Genomic DNA, 21,398 nt, shown 5'->3' with positions numbered 1-21,398 from the left:
TTTCCTTGAGTCCATGCATGTAGCATTCTATATATGCTGAGAGAATAAGATATGCCAATGATGGATACATATCTCTTTTGGTTTTGTCTTTTTTCTATTTCAAACAAATCAACCGCAAGGATTGGAGCGATGCATTTGAAGAGGGTAAATTGATAAGAGTTTTAGTTTCCTTTTTATTGTTATTATACAAAATTGAGTAATGCCGAAGTAGTAATTTAGGGGGGAAAATTTAATTATAAGTTTTCTTTCTTAACTTATGTGACCATTTCTGACTTGTTATTTATAGAGATGTGGGCTGCAAAAGCTGATATATCTCGTGGAAGGCGATCCTAATTCGTTGGAAGCTGCAGAAAGCATCAAAACAGCGTAATCAGACAATTTATTGTATTTCTTGCTATTTTTGTATTAGTGTTGGCATATTTGTTCCTGTTCCACTTCTTATAATTGCATAAAGGTAACGTTGCACAGAGCATCTTTCAGCAAGAATGTTATATATCTCGTATTTAAATAACAGTTTGTGGGGGCTTTCAGATATTTTATTAAATTCTTGGATTTTTATCAATTTCATCATATTCTATGTTACACGGACATTGGCATGAACACATGTACATACATGGGTTTGGTATACAATACATTTGTAGAATTAGCATATGAGGTCAGAATTATTGTATGTTTTCTATCTATCTATCTATCTATCTATCTATCTACATGTATGTATGTTTGTACTTGTGAGACTAATGGGTGTGTCATATGTCATATGAGATGATTTTCTTATATAATGATGTGGTTACATCTCAGTCAAGTGTGCTTATGAGGGCTTTTCTCTTACCTTTCTTCACTTGGCTGAGATTTAGTGAATCACTTTCTATGAGAGAATCTTTTAATACGACAAGTATACCCATCATTCTTAGTGAGTATCCTTGTCATATGAGGGATTCTCTTATATACAATTAAGGACAGAGACAAACCAAATTATTAATAAAAAGGTTAGTTAATTATTTGTTTGAGTATTCAGTTATAGTCAATTCAATAGTTAATTTAACAGTAAACTAATAAATTTAGCATTCAGTGTATAAACGGATAGAGTTTTTGATTATTTGATTCGTTTGATTATTATGAGCATGTTTGGCAAATGGTCAAAGTGGTTATTAGCCACTTTGAGATACTCGGCTAGTGGCTTATTTTGGCTTATAATCCATCCGAAAATAAGCTATTGTGGCCTAGCTTATTTTCAATGTAGTGTAGGCCACAATTTTGACCAAGTAAATGACATATATATCCCTCATCATTTCAAAAAATTCCAAGCCATGTCCTTTTTGATGGATTATAAGCCATGCCTTTTTTGGTTATTTTGACAATAATATGAATTATAATGCACCGATTTGCCAAACAATTTACCATTGGAAATGAATTATAATCCACTAAATCTACCAAACACTATGTGTTAACCTATATGGATTTATAATCCACAGTTGGATTATAATCCAAGTGGATTGTAAATCCAAAAGCAAATGGTCAGAGTGTCTTATAAGCCATTTTTTTGGTTTATAATTTGCCGAACATACCCTAGTTTATTTTTTAGTGGATTATAAGCCATGAGGTTTAACCAAGTAAACAATAATAATACTCCTCATGGTTTTATAAAGTTCAAGGCTTCATTTAATACCTCATCACCAACCCAATATCCTTTTTGGTTATTTTGACAATACTAGTGGATTACAATCCACACATTTACCAAACACTACTATTAAAAATAGATTATAATCCACTAAATTTACCAAACACTCTAAATCCACATGGATTATAATCCAAAGTTGCCAAACATGCTCCAACTATTTGTTTATTAATATTTTTAGTTAATTTAATTTATTAAATGATAAATTTGTTATTTATTTAAAATATTTATTAGTTAATAGAATATTTCAATTGGATATCAGTTTTACCTAAGGAGTAAAATTAAAATGAAAGAAATAATTTGGAGGGCAATTTGAAAATCATACAATTTCGAGGGTGTATATGAGAAAAATTCTCAAAAACAAATAAAAGAAGACAATGTCAATCATAGGAATTGAACTCATGCACTCAAGTTTGGCAGCCATATATTGTACCAACTGAGCTACATAAATATTCCTGAATAGTAATCGAAGATATCATTATTTAAACAAATTGAATTTGAACACCAATTTGGTATTCGACTTAATTTCAAATTCACTAAATTTGAATTCACATAACCTAGTATTCAAATTGGTTCTTTTCCACCGATGTACAATAATGTGGCTCGATCAACCAGGTGAATAAAGGGGGAGAGAGAAACCCTCGTAGACACTTGGTTGAGATTGAGCCACATCATTGCATATGAAAGAATCCTCTCATATGAAATATGATACCCATTAACCTTTCTACACCCCTGCACACACGCTCAGACACACGTACGTGCATGCGCACACGTAAATGATACACATCAAAATGACATCTATGCAGGTGCGCAAGCACACATGACACTGATGAAAAATAGCATTTAGCAAGTTCTCTGGAATCCCAGATCAATAATGAGGTTAGCTCATCAAGTTCCACAGTATATCATAGTAGGAAGTACCATATTTGCATGATAACCAGTTCGTTTTGTTTACGGGATGAGAATGGGAGCTTAGCATGCCACTTATTAGGAATCGGGAGCGACTGGACGAAGGGTTGGGCTTGTACAGTGAAAGTGGTGCATTTTAGGTTCGGTTTTTAAATCTAGAAATTTGAGGTTTCTTGCAAGAGTCAAATTTAAGAAATATGCTAGTTGATATCAGTAGTGGTAAAAGAACATTGAGAATCATGTTGCAATTAAGTTGTGCATCTTTTATTTGCTTAATTTCTCACATTTTTATTGTTTATACTTTTGAATAAGAGCTATTTTTTAAAAGTTTTAACTGGTTTGAATTCTGAATGGAGTCGTCGGAGTTGGTGAATTGGGTCTTGTCCATTGTAATGGGGGACGATTGAACACGGCTTGCGGTTCGCTATGGCGTCCTATGTTCCCGACATCTATGAAAAGTACCCTAAAAAACGAGGTGGCAATGTAATATCTCTTCAAGGATTTATACTTATTGTATAACCGTTCTACAACCTAAACCATATAATTTTTCTTTATAAACCTTGTGCGCCTGTGTCTTGAACCTGAAACATCATAATTTGAGGTCAGACATGGTTAGTTGTGTCCAACATCGTGTCCGTGGCATGCGAGTGTCAACAGATGGTCTTTGTCATATATAGCAGATTTTTTGAGAGCCATAAAGAACTATCCTTGCCTCATAAATTTAGTCATATATAGCAGATTGTTTTGTAGTTGCTTCACTATAGAACTACTTGTGATGCCTATTTGTACACATTTTTAGAGGTCAAGACTGTTTTAGTTTCATGCAGGTTTCTAGTGAAGCAAAATTGTGTTTTTGGTTTGGGGAAGTTGAGGTTCTCAAATGTGGGACATTTTCTTTTCCTTGTGGAATTGCACATTGGCTTTATCGAGATATAGTTGGGCATGTCATGCATTGATTTATGAAAAACAGTTAACATCCATAAAGGATACCCCACAATAGGGCTGGAAATGAATCAAATCAAATAGGAAAGTATTTATATTTGCTTAAAATTTTTGGATTTGGATATGAATTTGAATATCCGTTTTCTAGAGTTTTCCGAATTTGAACTAGAATACTCGGTGTTTGGCAAATATTCGTGAATATTCACGAATATTCAAAACAATATTCATTTTGATAAAGAATTTGATTTTCAAATAGTATTTAAATTGATTATTGAAAGTAATTCCTTTATCATTGTGATGAATATATATTTAATTCGAATATGTCGTTAGAAAACTGATTTAAGACTCTTTTAAGTCTCTCACAATTAGTATATAAAATTTTAAGTAGATAATGTAAGTGGGTTGAAATATAACATCACGTGTGTATAATACATATTATAAGCGATCAAATTTTAAATGAATATTTGATAGTAACCGAATAGTTCCTTCAATAATTCATGAACTATTTGTTAATTATTTTGTTAGTTTCCACCCCTACGGTCCAGACAATGCATATGACCTGTTTTTGTAGTTGTTGGGAGTCTTACCTTAAGATGATCACATATATCTTTAGCACTTGAATTTCGTATTATTTTGTTTATGATTAAGGTGAGCTTTGCCTTCGTTTGGAATCTTAAGCAAGATTTCTTATACATAAACATGAATGTTCTTTCACTCATTGCTTCATGACAGATGGCCGACATTGCGTCAATACTTTGAAAAAGGAGACATACTCCAATCAGAAAACATATACTATGCTTTAACACTCCAATACTGATAGATACATTTCCGATGCACCTGTGATGTATTCCAAAATATGCAGTGTATCCTAGATGTATCAAAGACATTATCATTGAAAATTTGATGTCGAGAAGTTAAAATCAAATGTATGAATGGGGATCGATAATTGTATTTGTAATACATTGTACTTGTATAATATATCCGGTTTCTCAATATAAGATACTATTGTTGATCAACACATCCATTATAATTTTATAGTTATATCCATAATGTATCAGTAAACTAAATTATATGACTTGCTTTACCTATTTTGCCATATCCTACTGTATTCTTATTACTGCATTACATGTAAATGTATGCATGCATGTGTGTTGTTTGCGCGCGTGAGTGAGTGTGTGTGTGTGCGCGCACGCGGTTTGTTTACATCTCTGTGTGTGAGGGTCTGTATGTATATACTTATATATGTCGGATGTATGTAGGTACAGATTATATCTATATTAGTTTGTCACATCCATGCCAAATACATATCTAGATTCAAATTTGCTGTATCATGATGTCTGTACCCATATACATATCCCGTAATTGTGTTTATGTTTCAACTTTCAAGCATATAGCCATATATTCGCACGCGCACATTGAACAATATAGACTGATGTAGTTTGTATATGTTCGTGAAACAATGGGACATCCATTCTGTCCACCTAAGGTCCATCAATCTGGTTTGAGAATGAAACAGCTCTGACTCAGGATCTAATAGAAATAATCAACTTAAAGAGATATTTGTAGCCTATATGAGTGTATGATTGTAAGTTAATAATTTCGTCTTTAAGTTAATAAGAGGTTTTTTTATCTTCATTATTCTAACTTATGGATAGATGGATAATTGAGGTCCAAATCTTATGATGTGACAAGTAGGATGGGCCTCACCAAAATGAGGCGCTACCTCACAAGTCATAACCATCAAAGCTATACATATGTATATATATGCATGCATGAGAAAGAGATTTGAATTTCTTCTGGAAATTTTACTCTGAAAAGATGTATGTATACACGCAGAGACATTATGAGAACGGATAATGAAGCATTACTTGAAGCGCTCCATGCGCCTGGGTTATGTTTTTAAAAATTGATTTGATGATTAGTATGTTGTTCCTATGTAGCACGGACACGGATCCAACAAGGCCATCCGACACGCCGACACGAGGCAAATCCTAAAAAATACATAGGATACGTGTGTCCAACACATGCGTCTGACACGTACACGACACGACACGGCTTCACGTTATGCGTGTCCGTGCTTCATAGTGTTGTTCTTGTTTTATAGATGAGTATAAGTAAAAGACTAAGTTGAGAACATTTTTGGATGTATTATCTCAGAAAGAGCTTTTATCCTGCATGATTTATTTTCCTTGAGCAGTCATCATTGGCATTATGTCACCTTTTTTTAGGTCAGCTCTCTAAATGATAAATACATTCTTAGTGCAGTTGCTTCACAACTGAAATATTGGAAGGTTTCGACGTCCAAAGGACTAGTGGCTTTGCAGATACAGTGAGAAAATATGGTCATCTGACAAAATCAATAGCTCACTATTACAGCACATATTTTTCCAGTGAAAAAACTAGAACAAATGTGGTTTGCCCCAGCTACAGTGACTTTGTTAAGAAGTGCCAGGATCTTGAGAAGATGACTGTTACTGATGTATTTGCTCTACAACTAATGCAGGTGAAAACACAGTTTCATCTTAAACTTATCTATTATTTGCTTGCATTTGATGTATTGTCGCTATTATTAAATTATTTTTGCCTATTGATTCAATGGGAACATGATTCACATGCTATTGAAAATATCAGGTTCCTCAGGTAACAGAGGAGATTGCCCTTGCTGTTACAGATATGTATCCAACACTTCTCTCACTTGCTCGAGCATACTCTCGTCTTGTGAGTACCCTACCATTCAAACTTCGTTTTATGATATGCTCATCAATAAACTTGCATCTATCGCTTTGTCATATTTGAGCTATTCTTTGGTAGTATTTTGACAATTTAAGGCCCTCTATATTGGAATCCACCTTTTCATTTTTATCTTTATTTATGGTGCATTTGATAGGAGTAGTTGGAGTTATGTTTTGTTTCAACTACATGCAAATTTCAAAATACATGTTAGCCCAGATGTCGTTGCAACTCCAAACAGTTGTTGTAAAAGCAAAATGACTTAAAATAGGACAATGGCTGCTGCGATGAAATTTAAAAGATAATCCAACACCATGAGTCAGAATTACATATAAATGCCTTTGTTATGCTAATTATTTTTAACCAAAACACACCCTTAAATAAAACTTTTTCTGAAAACATTTCTGCTTATTGAAGGAGGGTGACATTCGCGCCCAGGAGGATATGCTGAAAAATCAATGTGAAGTTATAAGTTGGGGTGCTAGCAAGAACATCTACAAGCTGGTTTGGGGCTGCTGATAAATCTTCTGATTTTGAATTTGTAGATCTTCTTTACTCTGGAATCCAAGCATGTCATTGTCTCAATGACTGCTGTTATATTGTAAAATGTTGTGTATATGCCATTATTTCTAGCAAAATGTATTACGTAGCCTTTTCCAATTAATACGTTCTGGTTTTCCTGTTATGAATGTAAATGGTTATGTATTAGTTCACACAATTATCTGCTTTTGCTTTGTAAAACGGGATGGTCAGTGTTTTATCAGGATACATTGTGATATGGATAATTATAATTTACCATGTTTCCCCCTCAATAATATGCTTATAAGTTATTGAGTTTCACTTAATCAGGAGATAAGTTTGAAGGAAAAATAGTAGAAAAGGAACAAATAGTTAAAGAACACACTGATTAGTTTCAGAGAAAATATTCAGTAGATCTGTTCCATAAATTTAAAATGTATGACTATTAAGTAGCAACTGTTTGATCATTGAGACTTTAGGATTTGTGTATTGATCCAAGAAATGTCATCCTTTTAGTGCACATTTTATTTTACGGGCCGGTTGATGGAGTATTCTCTCTCTTTTTTAGCTGTTACGGTACACTGATTCTCCTTTGTTTTCCTTTTTATTTTGGGGAAAATGCTTCCAGCCCCCAAAAGCCAAGTGAACGTGCTTCCCACCCCCAAGACTTGGTCAATGGGTGTTTTACCCCTAAAAATAAAGATTTTGTTCTCTGAGCCCCCAAAACACAAAACCCAAGACATTAAAACATGTGAAGACCATAATACCATTCTCTCTCTCTTTCTTTTTTTATTAAAATATGATGAGGATTATTTTATTATTTCTCTCTCTCTCTCTCTCTCTCTCTCTCTTTATCATGATGTACCAAGAGGATAGTTGAAATGATTGATGAGGATTATTTTATTATTTTCGTTTTTTATTATTTTCGTTGTTTGTATTAGGAGGTTGTTAAAGTTACGGGTTGATTGTTAAGGTTACGGGTTGGTTGTTAAGGTTAAGGGTTTGTTGTTAAGGTTATGAATCCTCTCTCTCTCTCTCTCTCTCTCTCTCTTTTTATTAAAATATGATGGGAATTATTTTATTATTTTTCTTTTCTCTCTCTCTTTATCATGATGTACCAAGAGGATAGTTGAAATGATTGATAAAGATTATTTTATTATTTTCGTTTTTTATTATTTTGGTTGTTTGTATTGGGAGGTTGTTAAAGTTACGGGTTGATTGTTAAGGTTACGGGTTGGTTGTTAAGGTTAAGGGTTTGTTGTTAAGGTTATGAATCCCCTCTCTCTCTTTCTTTTTTTATTAAAATATGATGGAGATTATTTTATTATTTTTGTTTTCTCTCTCTCTTTATCATGATGTACCAAGAGGATAGTTGAAATGATTGATGAGGATTATTTTATTATTTTCGTTTTTATTATTTTGGTTGTTTGTATTGGGAGGTTGTTAAAGTTACGGGTTGATTGTTAAGGTTACGGGTTGGTTGTTAAGGTTAAGGGTTTGTTGTTAAGGTTATGAATCCCCTCTCTCTCTTTCTTTTTTTATTAAAATATGATGAGAATTATTTTATTATTTTTCTCTCTCTCTTTATCATGATGTACCAAGAGGATAGTTGAAATGATTGATGAGGATTATTTTATTATTTTCGTTTTTTATTATTTTGGTTGTTTGTATTGGGTGGTTGTAAAGGTTATGCATTGATTGTTAAGGTTACGGGTTGGTTGTTAAGGTTAAGGGTTTGTTGTTAAGGTTATGGGTTTGTTGTGTAGGTTACGGATTTGTTGTTAAGGTTACGGGTTTAATTGTTAAGGTTACGTGTTTAATTTTTAAGGTTACGGGTTTAATTGTTAAGGTTAATAAAAAACAAAAATAATAAAATAATCCTCATCAATCATTTCAACTATCCTCTTGGTACATCATGATAAAGAGAGAGAGAAAACAAAAATAATAAAATAATCCCCATCATATTTTAATAAAAAAAGAAAGAGAGAGAGAAGGGTATTATGGTCTTCACATGTTTTAATGTCTTGGGTTTTGTGTTTTGGGGGCTCAGAGAACAGATTCTTTATTTTTAGGGGTAAAACACCCATTGACCAAGTCCTGGGGGGTAGGAAGCATGTTCACTTGGCTTTTGGGGACTGAAAGCATTTTTCCCTAAATAATATTAGGTTTGAGAGTTTAGTAAAGAAACTTGAGAAGAATTATTTATGAGCCGTTAGATTTATGTCATGATGATTCAAAATATTTGACCTCTTTTGTAACCCAATTTCGAGGTTTTATCCTTTCTCGCCCCCTCCATCTTCAAACTTGAGGGGTGGCGGAAGGTTAATTAAATGGAGTGAGCTTTTTTATTTCTTTTCAACTCTCCTGCATTCACCGCCATCCAAACAGAGCATAACTCTAGGTTTTTTTTTTAGCTTTTTTAGCTCGTGAATGTCTTTTTTGCCTCATGAGTAAGTGGGACAAGATGTATACAAAATTACTAAAAATAGTCATAACTAAACAAATAGTAGCATAGTTTTCACTATAAGAAATAGTCATAACTAGAAGAGATAGCTAGTGGCGTAGTTTTAAAAAAGCTATCTAGAGAAGTCATAACTAAAACAAGTAGTAGCATAGTTTTAAAAAGCTAGTTGAGCGCTCCCATCTAAATCTAGTCGGTATTTTGGTCACCCGCCTAAGTCTTGAAAGCATCTTAGAATATATGCATTTCAACTATCATCTCAGTACATCATGATAAAGAGAGAGAGAAAAAAATAATAAAATAATCCTCATCATATTTTAATTAAAAAAAAAAAAGAAAGAGAGAGAAGGGTATTATGGTCTTCACATGTTTTAATGTCTTGGGTTTTGTGTTTTGGGGGCTCAGAGAACAGATTCTTTATTTTTAGGGGTAAAACGCCCATTGACCAAGTCCTGGGGGTGGGAAGCATGTTCACTTGGCTTTTGGGGGCTGGAAACATTTTTCCCTTTTATTTTTCTTCTTTTCTTTACTCTTTATTTTAGTTTATCGATTAACTTATAGCCAAAATAAATTGGAAAAGTATTAAGAATTTGATAAGGGGACTTTGTGCGTAAACATGAATCATTCAGAGTTATTACATTATTGATCAAATTTTCTTTCAATCTCGGACTTGTCTGTAAAGTACTATTTCACTCCTAACCCAACGTGGGAACATAGGGACTCAATAGCTACATTAGAACACTTAATCTTGTTTTTAGTTTGTTTAACGGGGTTGTTTCTCGTTTTTCTTATATATAATAGTACATTTGGCAGCTATTAGGGTCTGTTTTGCACTGAACGAGGACTAAACCTAACCTCGTTTTAAATTTGTTTATTGATTGGCAAAAAATGGGCCAGTTCTAACTCATTTTGTTAGGCAAAAAAGAGTCTTAAAACTGATTCTTTTTTAAAGGCAAAATGGCCAGATTGGTATAATTTCTTGAGGCTTGGTGACAAGTTGGTATATTTTTTTTAAGTTTTGTCAGATTGGTATAAATTTTCAACTCCGGCGCCATATTGGCCTTAAGTTTGGCCGGAGTTACTGTTCCGGCCAGTGTTGATGGGATTTTTTGCATAAAACTCCCTTGTAAAAAACTTATCCTGCTCCTAACCCCCTCCCCCTCCTCCGCATCCTCTTCCTCCTCCTCATCCTCTTCCTCTCTCCTCTTCCTCGCTCTCTTCTTCATCTCAACCCAATCCCAGCCCTTATCGGAGTTAAGGGCTCAAATTCGGAGGATGACCGGGCAATCAGAGTCGTACGATCGATCCTTGATCTGTTCGAGAGAGGCGTAAGCCCTGACCCAGCTGATCTTCGTCGGCTCCTCTCATACCTGGGCGTAACGGATGGGGCGACTGCAATGGGGCGATCACATTCATGGAATAAGAGGAGCTACATCAGGCACGCTCTCATACACCAACCCATCACCATCAACAATTCTAATAATAATCCCATCTTCACCATTATTAACGTTTCTACTCTTGCACTCAAAATACAACACCACGCTGACTGCAATCTCAAACACCCCCACCACCGCATACACCGCTTTCTGAACTAAAGCCGGGACATACCGCTCCCCTCCAACTTCAAACGCACCAAGCAACCCCGCGACGTCTGAGATCTCAGAGAGCATGTTGATGGTCAAAACCTCAACCAAAACAAGCATAGCCACTTCCCATTTCCTCCCAGCTACTACCTCCATCGCCTTGTATATAGCCTCCAACCCGAAACACCCATCCTCAGGCGCCATTGAAATCATCAAGCTCACTGCGAAAATCATATCGAAGCACTTAAGATAGCCGCCCTCTAAGAGAGCGAGAACTGCGTCGGGGACCTCCGGAATTATTGGATCAGGGCCCGCCATGAGCATCAAAGTACTGGGTACGGACCTTACGAGAGAGGAGAAGCCTTGGTAGAAGGCTGTTGCAAAGAGTGTGGTGGTTAACGGACGTTTTAGCCCCATAAATATGATGCTTGGATTGTTGGAGAGTGAGTGGACGATCATGATTAGAATAATACAGGAAAGGATGAAGAGGGCCGTGGGTATGACGTAGGTGAACAACATGTACTCCAAGAGGGCGGCGAGTAAGATGTCAAGCTCAGAATTAGGGTCGATGGAGACGGTGGGGAAAGGGTAGGATCTGAGGAAGGAGGTGAGGGTGGAGAGGAGGATGAGGAGGAGGACGAGGACGAGGTTGAAGTACTTCTTGAAGGGGAGTTTAATGGCTTCAAGCAAGATGTTGGGGATGGCAAGGGGTTCGGGTGTCTGTGTAGATGAGGAGGGGGCTTTGATGGCTTCAAGTAAGTTTCTGGCGACGTGAAGGGCCATGGCCTTTGCGCTTGATTTGGTTGCTGATGTTGTGTTTGGTGGCTGGGATTGGGTTGAGATGAAGAAGAGAGCGAGGAAGAGGAGAGAGGAAGAGGATGAGGAGGAGGAAGATGATGAGGAGGAAGGGGAGGGGGTTAGGAGCAGGATAAGATTTTTACAAGGGAGTTTTATGCAAAAAATCCCATCAACATTGACCGGAACAGTAACTCCGGCCAAACTTAAGGCCAATATGGCGCCGGAGTTGAAAATTTATACCAATCTGACAAAACTTAAAAAAAATATACCAACTTGTCACCAAGCCTCAAGAAATTATACCAATCTGGCCATTTTGCCCTTTTTTAAACCACACCTTTCTTGGTTAAAAAAAAAAAAAAACAGTTTACCTCAAATTTGGTTAAGATCTGTCCCAACCCGATTTTGAGAGTTTTGCCCAGCACACTGTGAGTTTTCTCAGAGTACTGCCTATCAAAAAAATTAACAAAAAAGATCAAGCTTATTTGTTATACATTAGCCATGTCAGTATAAATAAGTGAGATCTTTATTTTTATTAGATAACATCCTTAATCAGTTGCCAATCATCTGTAAATTTTGCAACTCAAACTAAGCAAAATCCAAACATTTTGAATCCAACCTTTGTGCAAGTACATCTCCACAAACTTTTCGCATGATAGTTTAAATGAAACCAACACGGCAAGTGAGCTCATCCCACTTGTCGTCGCCTCACTTCATCGTGATTGATTTGATGTTTCTAGTCTAAGAAACCAAGCTCCCATCAAATCAAATAAAATTTGAATCATAATCTCTTTATGAACGCATCCAAACTCTTTCCTTTCGTTTGGCTTTTCCTCCTTGTCCTTAAGTCTTTTGTTCGTAGGAATCATAGCATCCATCCTCAGCCTCCATTGCTAAAAGACAAGTAAATAGTGAGAAAAGGAGAGAGAACAAAGCATTCGCATTGATTCCCACATCCAAATGCAAACAAAAATCTCTAAACGAGTTGTGGCTTTGGGCCCTCGTGAGCGACTCTAATGCGAGTCAGGACAATAGCAAGTTTGAACAATTTCCATTCAAACAAAACTCTTAGTTTTGTTCTTGTCTTTATTGACAACAGAGGCATAATTTAGCTTAGATTTTTGAAGCGGACAAGGAGAAGGTGAGGAGAAAGTGGGGATCAATTTTAGGTGGTTGCGTTGAAAAGATTGGTGTGAGTTAGTAGGTGTTGTTTAGTGGAAAATAGGTGCCGTCTAAGCCAAAGGACTTAGGTTGAGATGCACGGGGTTTTTTAAAATTTTAAAGAGAATTAATTCTTACGAGTCTATTGTAATTTGTAAGACTCTTTGATTACAAAACTAATATGAACTGTCAACTTAGGGGGTGTTTGTTCCAAATACTATAATTTTAGGATATTGATTTCACCATGGGATTTGAAATCCATAGGTTTTTAAACATGTGTTGGGATTTCTAAAACTTTGTTTGTTTCATCAATATTTTGGGATTTGGAATACTATAATTTATAATATTTTGTTTGTTTCAAACTCAAATTGTAGCATTATAAATTTTGGAATTTGAAATCCATAGTCGTAGCAAACAAGTCTTAAGATTATCAAAATAATAATTGGTGAATATAAGAACCTTTGGTGAGCTTACCTCCCACAAAAAAACAAATACAATCGTATTCAATTGGGGTAAGCATACCCATTCAAATTTATACTCCAACGGCTATAAATGGTCATAAACTAACCCGAGACGATGTAAATAATAAAATGTAAAAATAAATGATAACATAGAGGCTCAGAAAATGGTCATTTTTTTTCAACACCTATATAATGAAATTGCATTGTAGACTGCATTCAAATAATGAATTGCCTCATCTAAAATTGCAAAAGTAATCTAGACAGCATTTTTATTAATGAACGCCTCCTGTAAACAATAAAATCCCATTGTAGTTGGCATTATCAATATGTGACCAATCATCATAGCTAAATCCGAAAAACTCAAAAAAACCCACAAGCATGAAAAAACCAGTCTGCAAACAAGCTATCAAAGCAACCAAGCGACCAAGCACTTGTTAAAGTATCTTGAAACGGTTTCCCCCGATCTTATGAAATGTGACCTAACAATTCTATTTTTTGTTTTATGACCTAATATATTAAGGAACGTGAGCAATTGTTCTTCTACATTAACACCCCGTGAATCTTTTAGTAGGCCAATATATCTCATTATTCTAACAAGATTTTTAAATGCACGCGGCCTCATTCTAACATAATCCCTACAAATCTCATTATAGCCATTAAACACACGACTTATGTGCCTAGCTCTAGATTCTATCTTCTCTTTATTTTTCACCTTAGGGTTTGATTTTCTTCTACTACGTATCCTCATTAAACAAGCAAACACACAAATCACCACAGAGATAGTAGCATTAGAAGTCATTCTCATTAACATCTCTTCATCAATATCGTCCATCTACATTGTTTTAAAAGGAAAATTTTCTGTATAAATACTATGCATCAATCTTAAATAAGTGCTCAGATAGTAAATAGAAGTCAACAATGTTCAAAAAATTTAAGTGAAATTAACCTTAATAAACACACAGTGAAAATTATGTGGAGAAATCAGAAAAAAAACCAGATTTTCTGGCATAAGTCGACTCATGCACAAGGCTAAGTCGACTTATGGTAAGTCGACTTGTCAGTGTGCACAAGTCGACTTACGATTTGCACTGGAGTTGTGTTTTTTTTCCTCTCTGCCAAGTCGACTTATCAGGCCTGATAAGTCGACTTACGAAATGTGCTCCAGTTGTTGTTTTTCTCTCTGCCAAGTCGACTTATGCTCTCTGTTAAGTCGACTTACGATGTTTTTTTTTGCATAATCAGGTTTCCTGTTTGCAGTCTGATTGGGTTTTTGTTTTGATATAAATAGGGAAACGATTTGTTAGGGTTTTTTAATCAGAGATTGAGGAATCTTTTGAGCATTGTGAGAGGGAGATATTGTGAGCAAGGTGAGATCTTTGGTTGAGGGTTAGTTTGAGAGTTTTGTAATCCTTTGTACTCTCCTTGAATTAGTAAAATCTCCCCATCCTCTCCCCGTGGACGTAGGCAAGTTGCCGAACCACGTATATCTCTGTGTTTGGTTTGATTTGTCGTAATTGGCTTGGTTTGTATAAGAGTGTGACTTTCTTCTTCCGTGATTTCAAGTTCGTTGTGTGTGCGTGCAACGCTTCCGCATAGGCGCGCGACAAGTGGTATCAGAGCTCAGATTTTAGATCTGGGGTTTTGGATTAGGTGGAGGAAGATTCAGTTGGAAGCTTGGTTCTTGGAGTTCTAGGCTTTGGTGGAGTTAGGGTTTGAAGTTGCCGTTGAAGATCTCGCTTTCCTCGTGTGGTTAGGAGTTCTATTTGGAATCCAATCTAGGGTTCAGTTGGGTAATTTCTTATTCTTTTCAAAGTTTGGATCTTTCTCTACAATTTGGAATTTGTGATTATGGGTGAAGAAGTTGGTGAAAGCAGCAAGATGACAGGCACAGTTCAAGTGGGTTTTCAGAACACTAAGATTAGTGTAGTGAAATATGACGGCAATATCAATTTTGGTTTGTGGATGAGCGACGTACAAGATGCGCTCAATGCTCAAAATCTGGAGGAGACCATCATGGTTGATGTGAGGCCACCTAAATATGAAGATGCGATATGGGAAAAGATGAATCGAAATGCTTGCGGGGTGATCAGGTCCTGTTTGGAACAGGAGCTGAAATACGATGTGATTGGGGTGACGTCTGCAATGAAGATGTGAGAGATTCTCAACAACAAGTATCTTACGAAGAGTGTTGAGAACAGGTTGCACTTGCTGCGAAGATTATTCAAATTTTAGATGTCCAGAGGCACCTCGCTTGTGGCTCATGTGAACAACTACACTAAGTTGTTGTCGGACTTGGCGAACGTGGATGAGAAGATCACAGATGAGTACAAGGCTATTATTCTTTTGGGCTCCTTACCGGATGAGGAGTATGATACCTTCGTGCTTACGTTGCTGAACGGGAGATCTTCTATCACTTATAGTGAAGTGACTAACGCATTGACGAACTATGATTTGAGGAGGAAGGATAAGGAGACTTCCCGCGCTAGTATTTCAGGAGAGGCCTTATCGACGAGAGATAGAAGCTCATATCAGAAAGGCGGAAATAGAGGGAGGTCAAAGTCAAGAGGTCGTCACCAGCTTGGAAAGAACCAATGTGCATTCTGCAAAGAGCAGGGACATTGGAAGAGAGACTGCCCGAAAGTCAAAGAAAAGGAGAATAGCAAGAATAAGGGCCCGAAGGCCAATGAAGTGAATGTTGCGAAAGGCGATGATTCTGATGATTCGAGCTTTTATCTTTTGATTACTCCGGAGGTGAACCATTTGGATGCATCGGAGTGGATGCTTGATTCTGGCGCTACTTATCATGTGACTCCTAGGCGAGATTGGTTTTTATCATTTGAGAGACTCGATGGGGGTGTTGTTGTCATGGGAAATGATCAATCTTGTGGCGTTTGTGGGATAGGTACTGTGAGGATTCGGATGCATGATGGAGTAGTCCGTGAGTTGAAGGAGGTGAGATTCGTTCCTCAACTTAAGAAGAATCTTATCTCAGTTGGGGCTTTGGAGGCGAAGGGATTCAGGGTGACATTTGAGGATGCTGTAGCGAAGGTTACTAAGGGATCTTTAGTGGTGATGAAGGGAGTCCGCAGTCATAATTTATACTATCTGAAGGGGAGCACCGAGATTGGCCAGGTTGCTTCGGCTATTTCAGAGGCGGACATGAGCAGACTTTGGCATTACAGGTTAGGGTACACAGGAGAGAAGTCACTGCAGGCTTTGTGCAAGCAGGGGCTATTGAAGGGAGCCAAGAGTGGAAAGATTGAGTTCTGTGAGCACTGTGTTCTTGGCAAGAAGACGAAGGTGAAGTTCAGGATGGCCATTCATAGGACGAGGGGCATCTTGGACTACGTGCACACAGATGTTTGGAGTCCTACCAAGACGGCATCACTTGGTGGTCGACATTGGTTCGTCACATTTGTTGATGACTATTCTAGACGTTGTTGGGTGTACACCATGAAGCATAAGAGTGAAGTCCTAGATTTGTTTGTGGAGTGGAAGAAGAGATTGGAACTGCAGACTGGGAGAAAGATCAAGACGTTGCGATCCGACAACGGCGGCGAGGATACTTCAGACCCCTTTCAGCAGCTATGTTGAGACGAGGGCATAGAGAGGCACTTCACAGTTAGTCATACACCACAGCAGAATGGGGTGGCAGAGAGATTAAATCGGTCTTTGCTGGAGAAGATTCGATGTTTATTGTCGCATAGTGGTTTAGAGAAGATTTTTTGGGCTGAGGCACTTTCTTATGCGAGCCACCTCATTAATAGGCTGCTTTCATCTGCGATTGAGGGGAAGACCCCTATGGAGATGTGGTCGGGAGAGACAACACATGACTATGACCAGCTTAAGGTATTTGGTTGCCCTGCATATTATCATGTTAAAACTGATAAGTTAGAACCTCGAGCTAGGAAGGCCATATTTGTAGGATTCAAGCGTGGTGTCAAGAGATACAAATTTTAGGATCCAGTTGATAAGAAGATTGTGTTGAGTAGGGACGTCACATTTGATGAGGCTTCTATCTTGAAGCTTCCCAGCTCTCATCAGGTGGAGAGCGACCCGACAAAGGAGATATCGCAGGTGGTGGAGATTGATGCAGATCCACAGAGTCCAGATAGTGCAGTATCCATTAGAGTGCCGACTGAGGTGACGCCAGGCGAGCACGACGGTGATGCGGAGGATACGGGTACTCATGAGCAGGATCAGAGACCGACGGCTCAGGGTCAGGATTCTATTGCGGCACGGAGACAGAGGAGAGACATACGGGTGCCAGCACGGTATGCCGACACAGTTGCATATGCACTTCCGGTGGAGAGTATCGATGAGATAGTGCCTACTACATTCAGAGAGGCCGAGCAGAGTTCAGAGGCTGATTCGTGGCAGGTGGCTATGCAGGAGGAGATGGAGTCCCTTCATAAGAACGATACATGGGAGCTTGTTGAGCTTCCAAAGGGGCGGAAGGCGATTGGGTGCAAGTGGGTGTACACGAAGAAGGAGGGCATTGAGGGCACTCCAGTGAGGTTCAAGGCTAGGTTGGTTGCGAAGGGATATGCACAGGAGGAAGGTATTGATTACAATGAGGTTTTCTCTCCGGTGGTAAAGCACTCTTCGATTCGGATTCTGCTAGCTTTGGTGGCACAGTATGGATTAGAGTTAGATCAGTTGGATATGAAGACGACATTTCTTCATGGTGATCTTTATGAAGAAATATATATGACTCAGCCATTGGGATTCCGAGCTGCAGGGAAAGATAAGTTGGTTTGCAGGTTAAAGAAATCGCTATACGGTTTGAAGCAGTCTCCTCGACAGTGGTATAGGCGATTCGATTGTTTTATGCTTGGTCATTCGTACACTCGGAGCCAGTTTGATCCTTGCGTGTATTTTCGTAAGTTGAGAGGAGGTGCGTACATTTATTTATTGCTTTATGTCGATGACATGTTGGTTGCCTCTAGTTCCAGGTCAGCTATAGATGAGTTGAAAGTTCAGCTTTCGAATGAGTTTGAGATGAAGGACTTAGGCGAGGCGAAGCGTATTTTAGGGATGGAGATCGGTAGAGACAAGAAGAAGGGCAGGATTTGTTTGACACATGTGGCTTATTTGAAGAAGGTTCTACAACGATTCCATGTTAGCATGGATACGAAGCCAGTTGGTATACCGTTGGGAGCCCATTTGAAGCTTTCAGCTGGCCTTTCACCGAAGTCAGTTGAAGACCGTGAGTTAATGTCGAAGACTCCATATGCGAGCGCAGTTGGGAGCTTGATGTACGCGATGGTATGTACGAGGCCGGATTTGTCACAGGCAGTGAGCATGGTGTCGAGATACATGCACGATCCAAGAGTGGGTCATTGGGATGCCGTGAGATGGATTTTGAGGTACATTCTAGGTACGCTCAATGTTGGTTTGGTTTATGAGCGGGACACTACAGGTGGGCAGTTATGCATTGGCTATGTTGATTCGGATTATGCCGGGGATTTGGATAAGCGCCGATCTACAACGGGGTATGTGTTCACCTTGACCCGTGCGCCGGTGTGTTGGAGATGCACCTTACAGTCGACGGTGGCTTTGTCTACGACGGAGGCAGAGTATATGGCAGTTACGGAGGCTGTGAAGGAGGCTATTTGGCTTCGAGGACTTCTGGAAGAACTTGGTATATCGCAGCGATCCATCACTATTCATTGTGATAGCATGAGTGCTATATATTTGGCGAAGAATCAGATTTTTCATGCGAGGACGAAGCACATTGACGTTCGTTATCACTTCGTTCGAGATGTTCTTGAAGATGGCGATGTGGAGATTGTGAAGGTCCATACGAAGGATAATCCGGCGGATATGCTCACGAAGGTGGTTCCAAGCAACAAGTTTGATCATTGCAGAAACTTGTTGAATATTTGTGATTGTTGAGGCCGTTGACGGCCATTTGGATGAATTACAGGCGGCTTGATCCCTTGGGAGAGGGGGTACGTAGGCAACCATGGTGGTGCGGCCGTATTTGGAGAGACGACACATTGATGCTCTTAGTTTGGTGTCGGCTCAGTTTTTGTAAAATTCGCCGAGGTGGAGAATTGTGGAGAAATCAGAAAAAAACCAGATTTTCTAGCATAAGTCGACTCATGCACAAGGCTAAGTCGACTTATGGTAAGTCGACTTGTCAGTGTGCACAAGTCGACTTACGATCTGCACTGGAGTTGTGTTTTTTTTTCTCTCTGCCAAGTCGACTTATCAGGCCTGATAAGTCGACTTACGAAGTGTGCTCCAGTTGCTGTTTTTCTCTCTGCCAAGTCGACTTATGCTCTCTGTTAAGTCGACTTACGATGTTTTTTTTTTGCATAATCAGGTTTCCTGTTTGTAGTCTGATTGGGTTTTTGTTTTGATATAAACAGGGAAACGATTTGTTAGGGTTTTTTAATCAGAGATTGAGGAATCTTTTGAGCATTGTGAGAGGGAGATATTGTGAGCAAGGTGAGATCTTTGGTTGAGGGTTAGTTTGAGAGTTTTATAATCCTTTGTACTCTCCTTGAATTAGTGAAATCTCCCCATCCTCTCCCCGTGGACGTAGGCAAGTTGCCGAACCACGTATATCTCTGTGTTTGGTTTGATTTGTCGTAATTGGCTTGGTTTGTGCAAGAGTGTGGCTTTCTTCTTCCGTGATCTCAAGTTCGTTGTGTGTGCGTGCAACGCTTCCGCATAGGCGTGCGACAATTTACCGCATCAAAATTTAGAGGTTTTTGAATGAAATCTAGAGCTTCTGAATTTAAACATAGGCTGGTATCATATTATTATCACCATCATTGCTATTGAAGTTGTTGAACCTAGTCCTTGCACAAATAAAAGTTATAATGACAGATTATGTTGACAGCACCGGTATGATTCTTAAGCAAGCAGAATATATAACCCAAGTCAAAATTACAAAACCCTAACACTAATCAAAATTAATTTGGACAACCGAAGCAGATTTCGAGCAATCAAAATTAACCCAAATCATAATTACTAAACCCTAACACTAACCCAAATCATAATTACGAAACCCTAACACTAATCAAAATTAATTTGGACAACCAAGCAGATTTGGAGCAATCAACATTAACTCAAATCATAATTACAAAACCCTAACACTAATCAAAGCAATTGTTTAGAGAGAGCGGTGCGAGATTATACATGCGGGATAGGAGCAAGTCGCCTGAAACCCTAGAATCCAGAATCGACAGAACCCAACAGGTAAAAGAGGAGGGCGACGAGAACCCAGCGGGAAGAGGAGACGTCGGAAGGTTTGGTAGCGGGAAGAGGAGACGTCGGAAGGTTTGGTAGCGGGAAGAGGAGACGGCGGGTAGGAATTGGTAGCGGGAAATAGAGGCGGGTAAAAGAGGAGATTCAAAACTAATATAGATTAGTTCTTAAGTTGCCAAATTAACTCGTGATGATCAACCTATCTAGATTACAACCGACAATTTACATATATACAAAAATCGAGCTATAGAGTGACATCGTCGTTCATAAGATTTTACATGAATTACAATAATTTGTAAGTGTGACATGTGCATTGGCACCTTGCTCTTGTCATGTCCACTACCAAACATTTTGACCACAAGAAAAACTAAGCTTGTGGCAGCACCTCAGCCTCACACATGTACTACCGACGCATTAATAATAGTATTGTTTTTGTGCCAATAAATGACACCCTTATGCATGTCAAAATTTGGTCCTCTATGACTTCTAAGTGTCTCAAAAGTTTGTCCTCATTAAATAGAGGTGTCCTTTAAATGTCATAACTCATAAGTAACACCGACTCATTAGATATGAAGAAGAGCCTGTTCATTTTCATGAGCGACCCGCTCACCTTGTAAGTTTGCATGTTTTAGTCTACTGATTAATTAGGTAGTAAATAAAATAAAATAACTACTAAATTGCTCCATGCATATTAAAATACACGAAACTTATCTTTAATTGTCATTATGGGTACAATTTCTTCTTCCATCATGTTTTTTCAATTAAAAGGATTATCATATAATTTATTGGCCTTTTTGGTAATGACTAATCAGGATAGGTAGATCAAATACTGATCTAATTACTAATCCAGTGAGTATGGGTGTCCGAGACCTCATATATAAATGGATCGGGAATGAATTTGACATATATGCATGAGATGAATTTGTAGGGTGTGATCATGC

At 38.0% G+C, this 21,398-nt stretch overlaps 1 protein-coding gene across 2 annotated transcripts in view; it reads left to right on the top strand.

Moving 5' to 3' along the window:
• The window catches only part of LOC109849037 (crossover junction endonuclease MUS81), a 17,736-nt gene extending 10,680 nt beyond the window's left edge, over positions 1 to 7,056 (top strand). Inside the window, exons 12-15 of one of the 2 annotated variants that reach the window (XM_020418802.1) lie at positions 287 to 366; positions 5,792 to 6,029; positions 6,158 to 6,244; positions 6,674 to 7,056. In XM_020418802.1, the coding sequence (XP_020274391.1) occupies positions 287 to 366; positions 5,792 to 6,029; positions 6,158 to 6,244; positions 6,674 to 6,775 (507 nt within the window). In that variant the 3' untranslated portion in view covers positions 6,776 to 7,056. Of the gene's footprint in view, positions 1 to 286; positions 367 to 5,786; positions 6,030 to 6,157; positions 6,245 to 6,673 lie in introns of those variants that run through there. The other variant, XM_020418803.1, reaches the window with a different exon arrangement.

This window comes from Asparagus officinalis, chromosome 7 (genome assembly GCF_001876935.1).
Source record: "Asparagus officinalis chromosome 7, Aspof.V1, whole genome shotgun sequence".
Classification (NCBI taxonomy): domain Eukaryota; kingdom Viridiplantae; phylum Streptophyta; class Magnoliopsida; order Asparagales; family Asparagaceae; genus Asparagus; species Asparagus officinalis.
The sequence above is the reverse complement of the archived record's forward strand: the minus strand, read 5'-3'. Positions and strand labels throughout refer to the sequence as shown.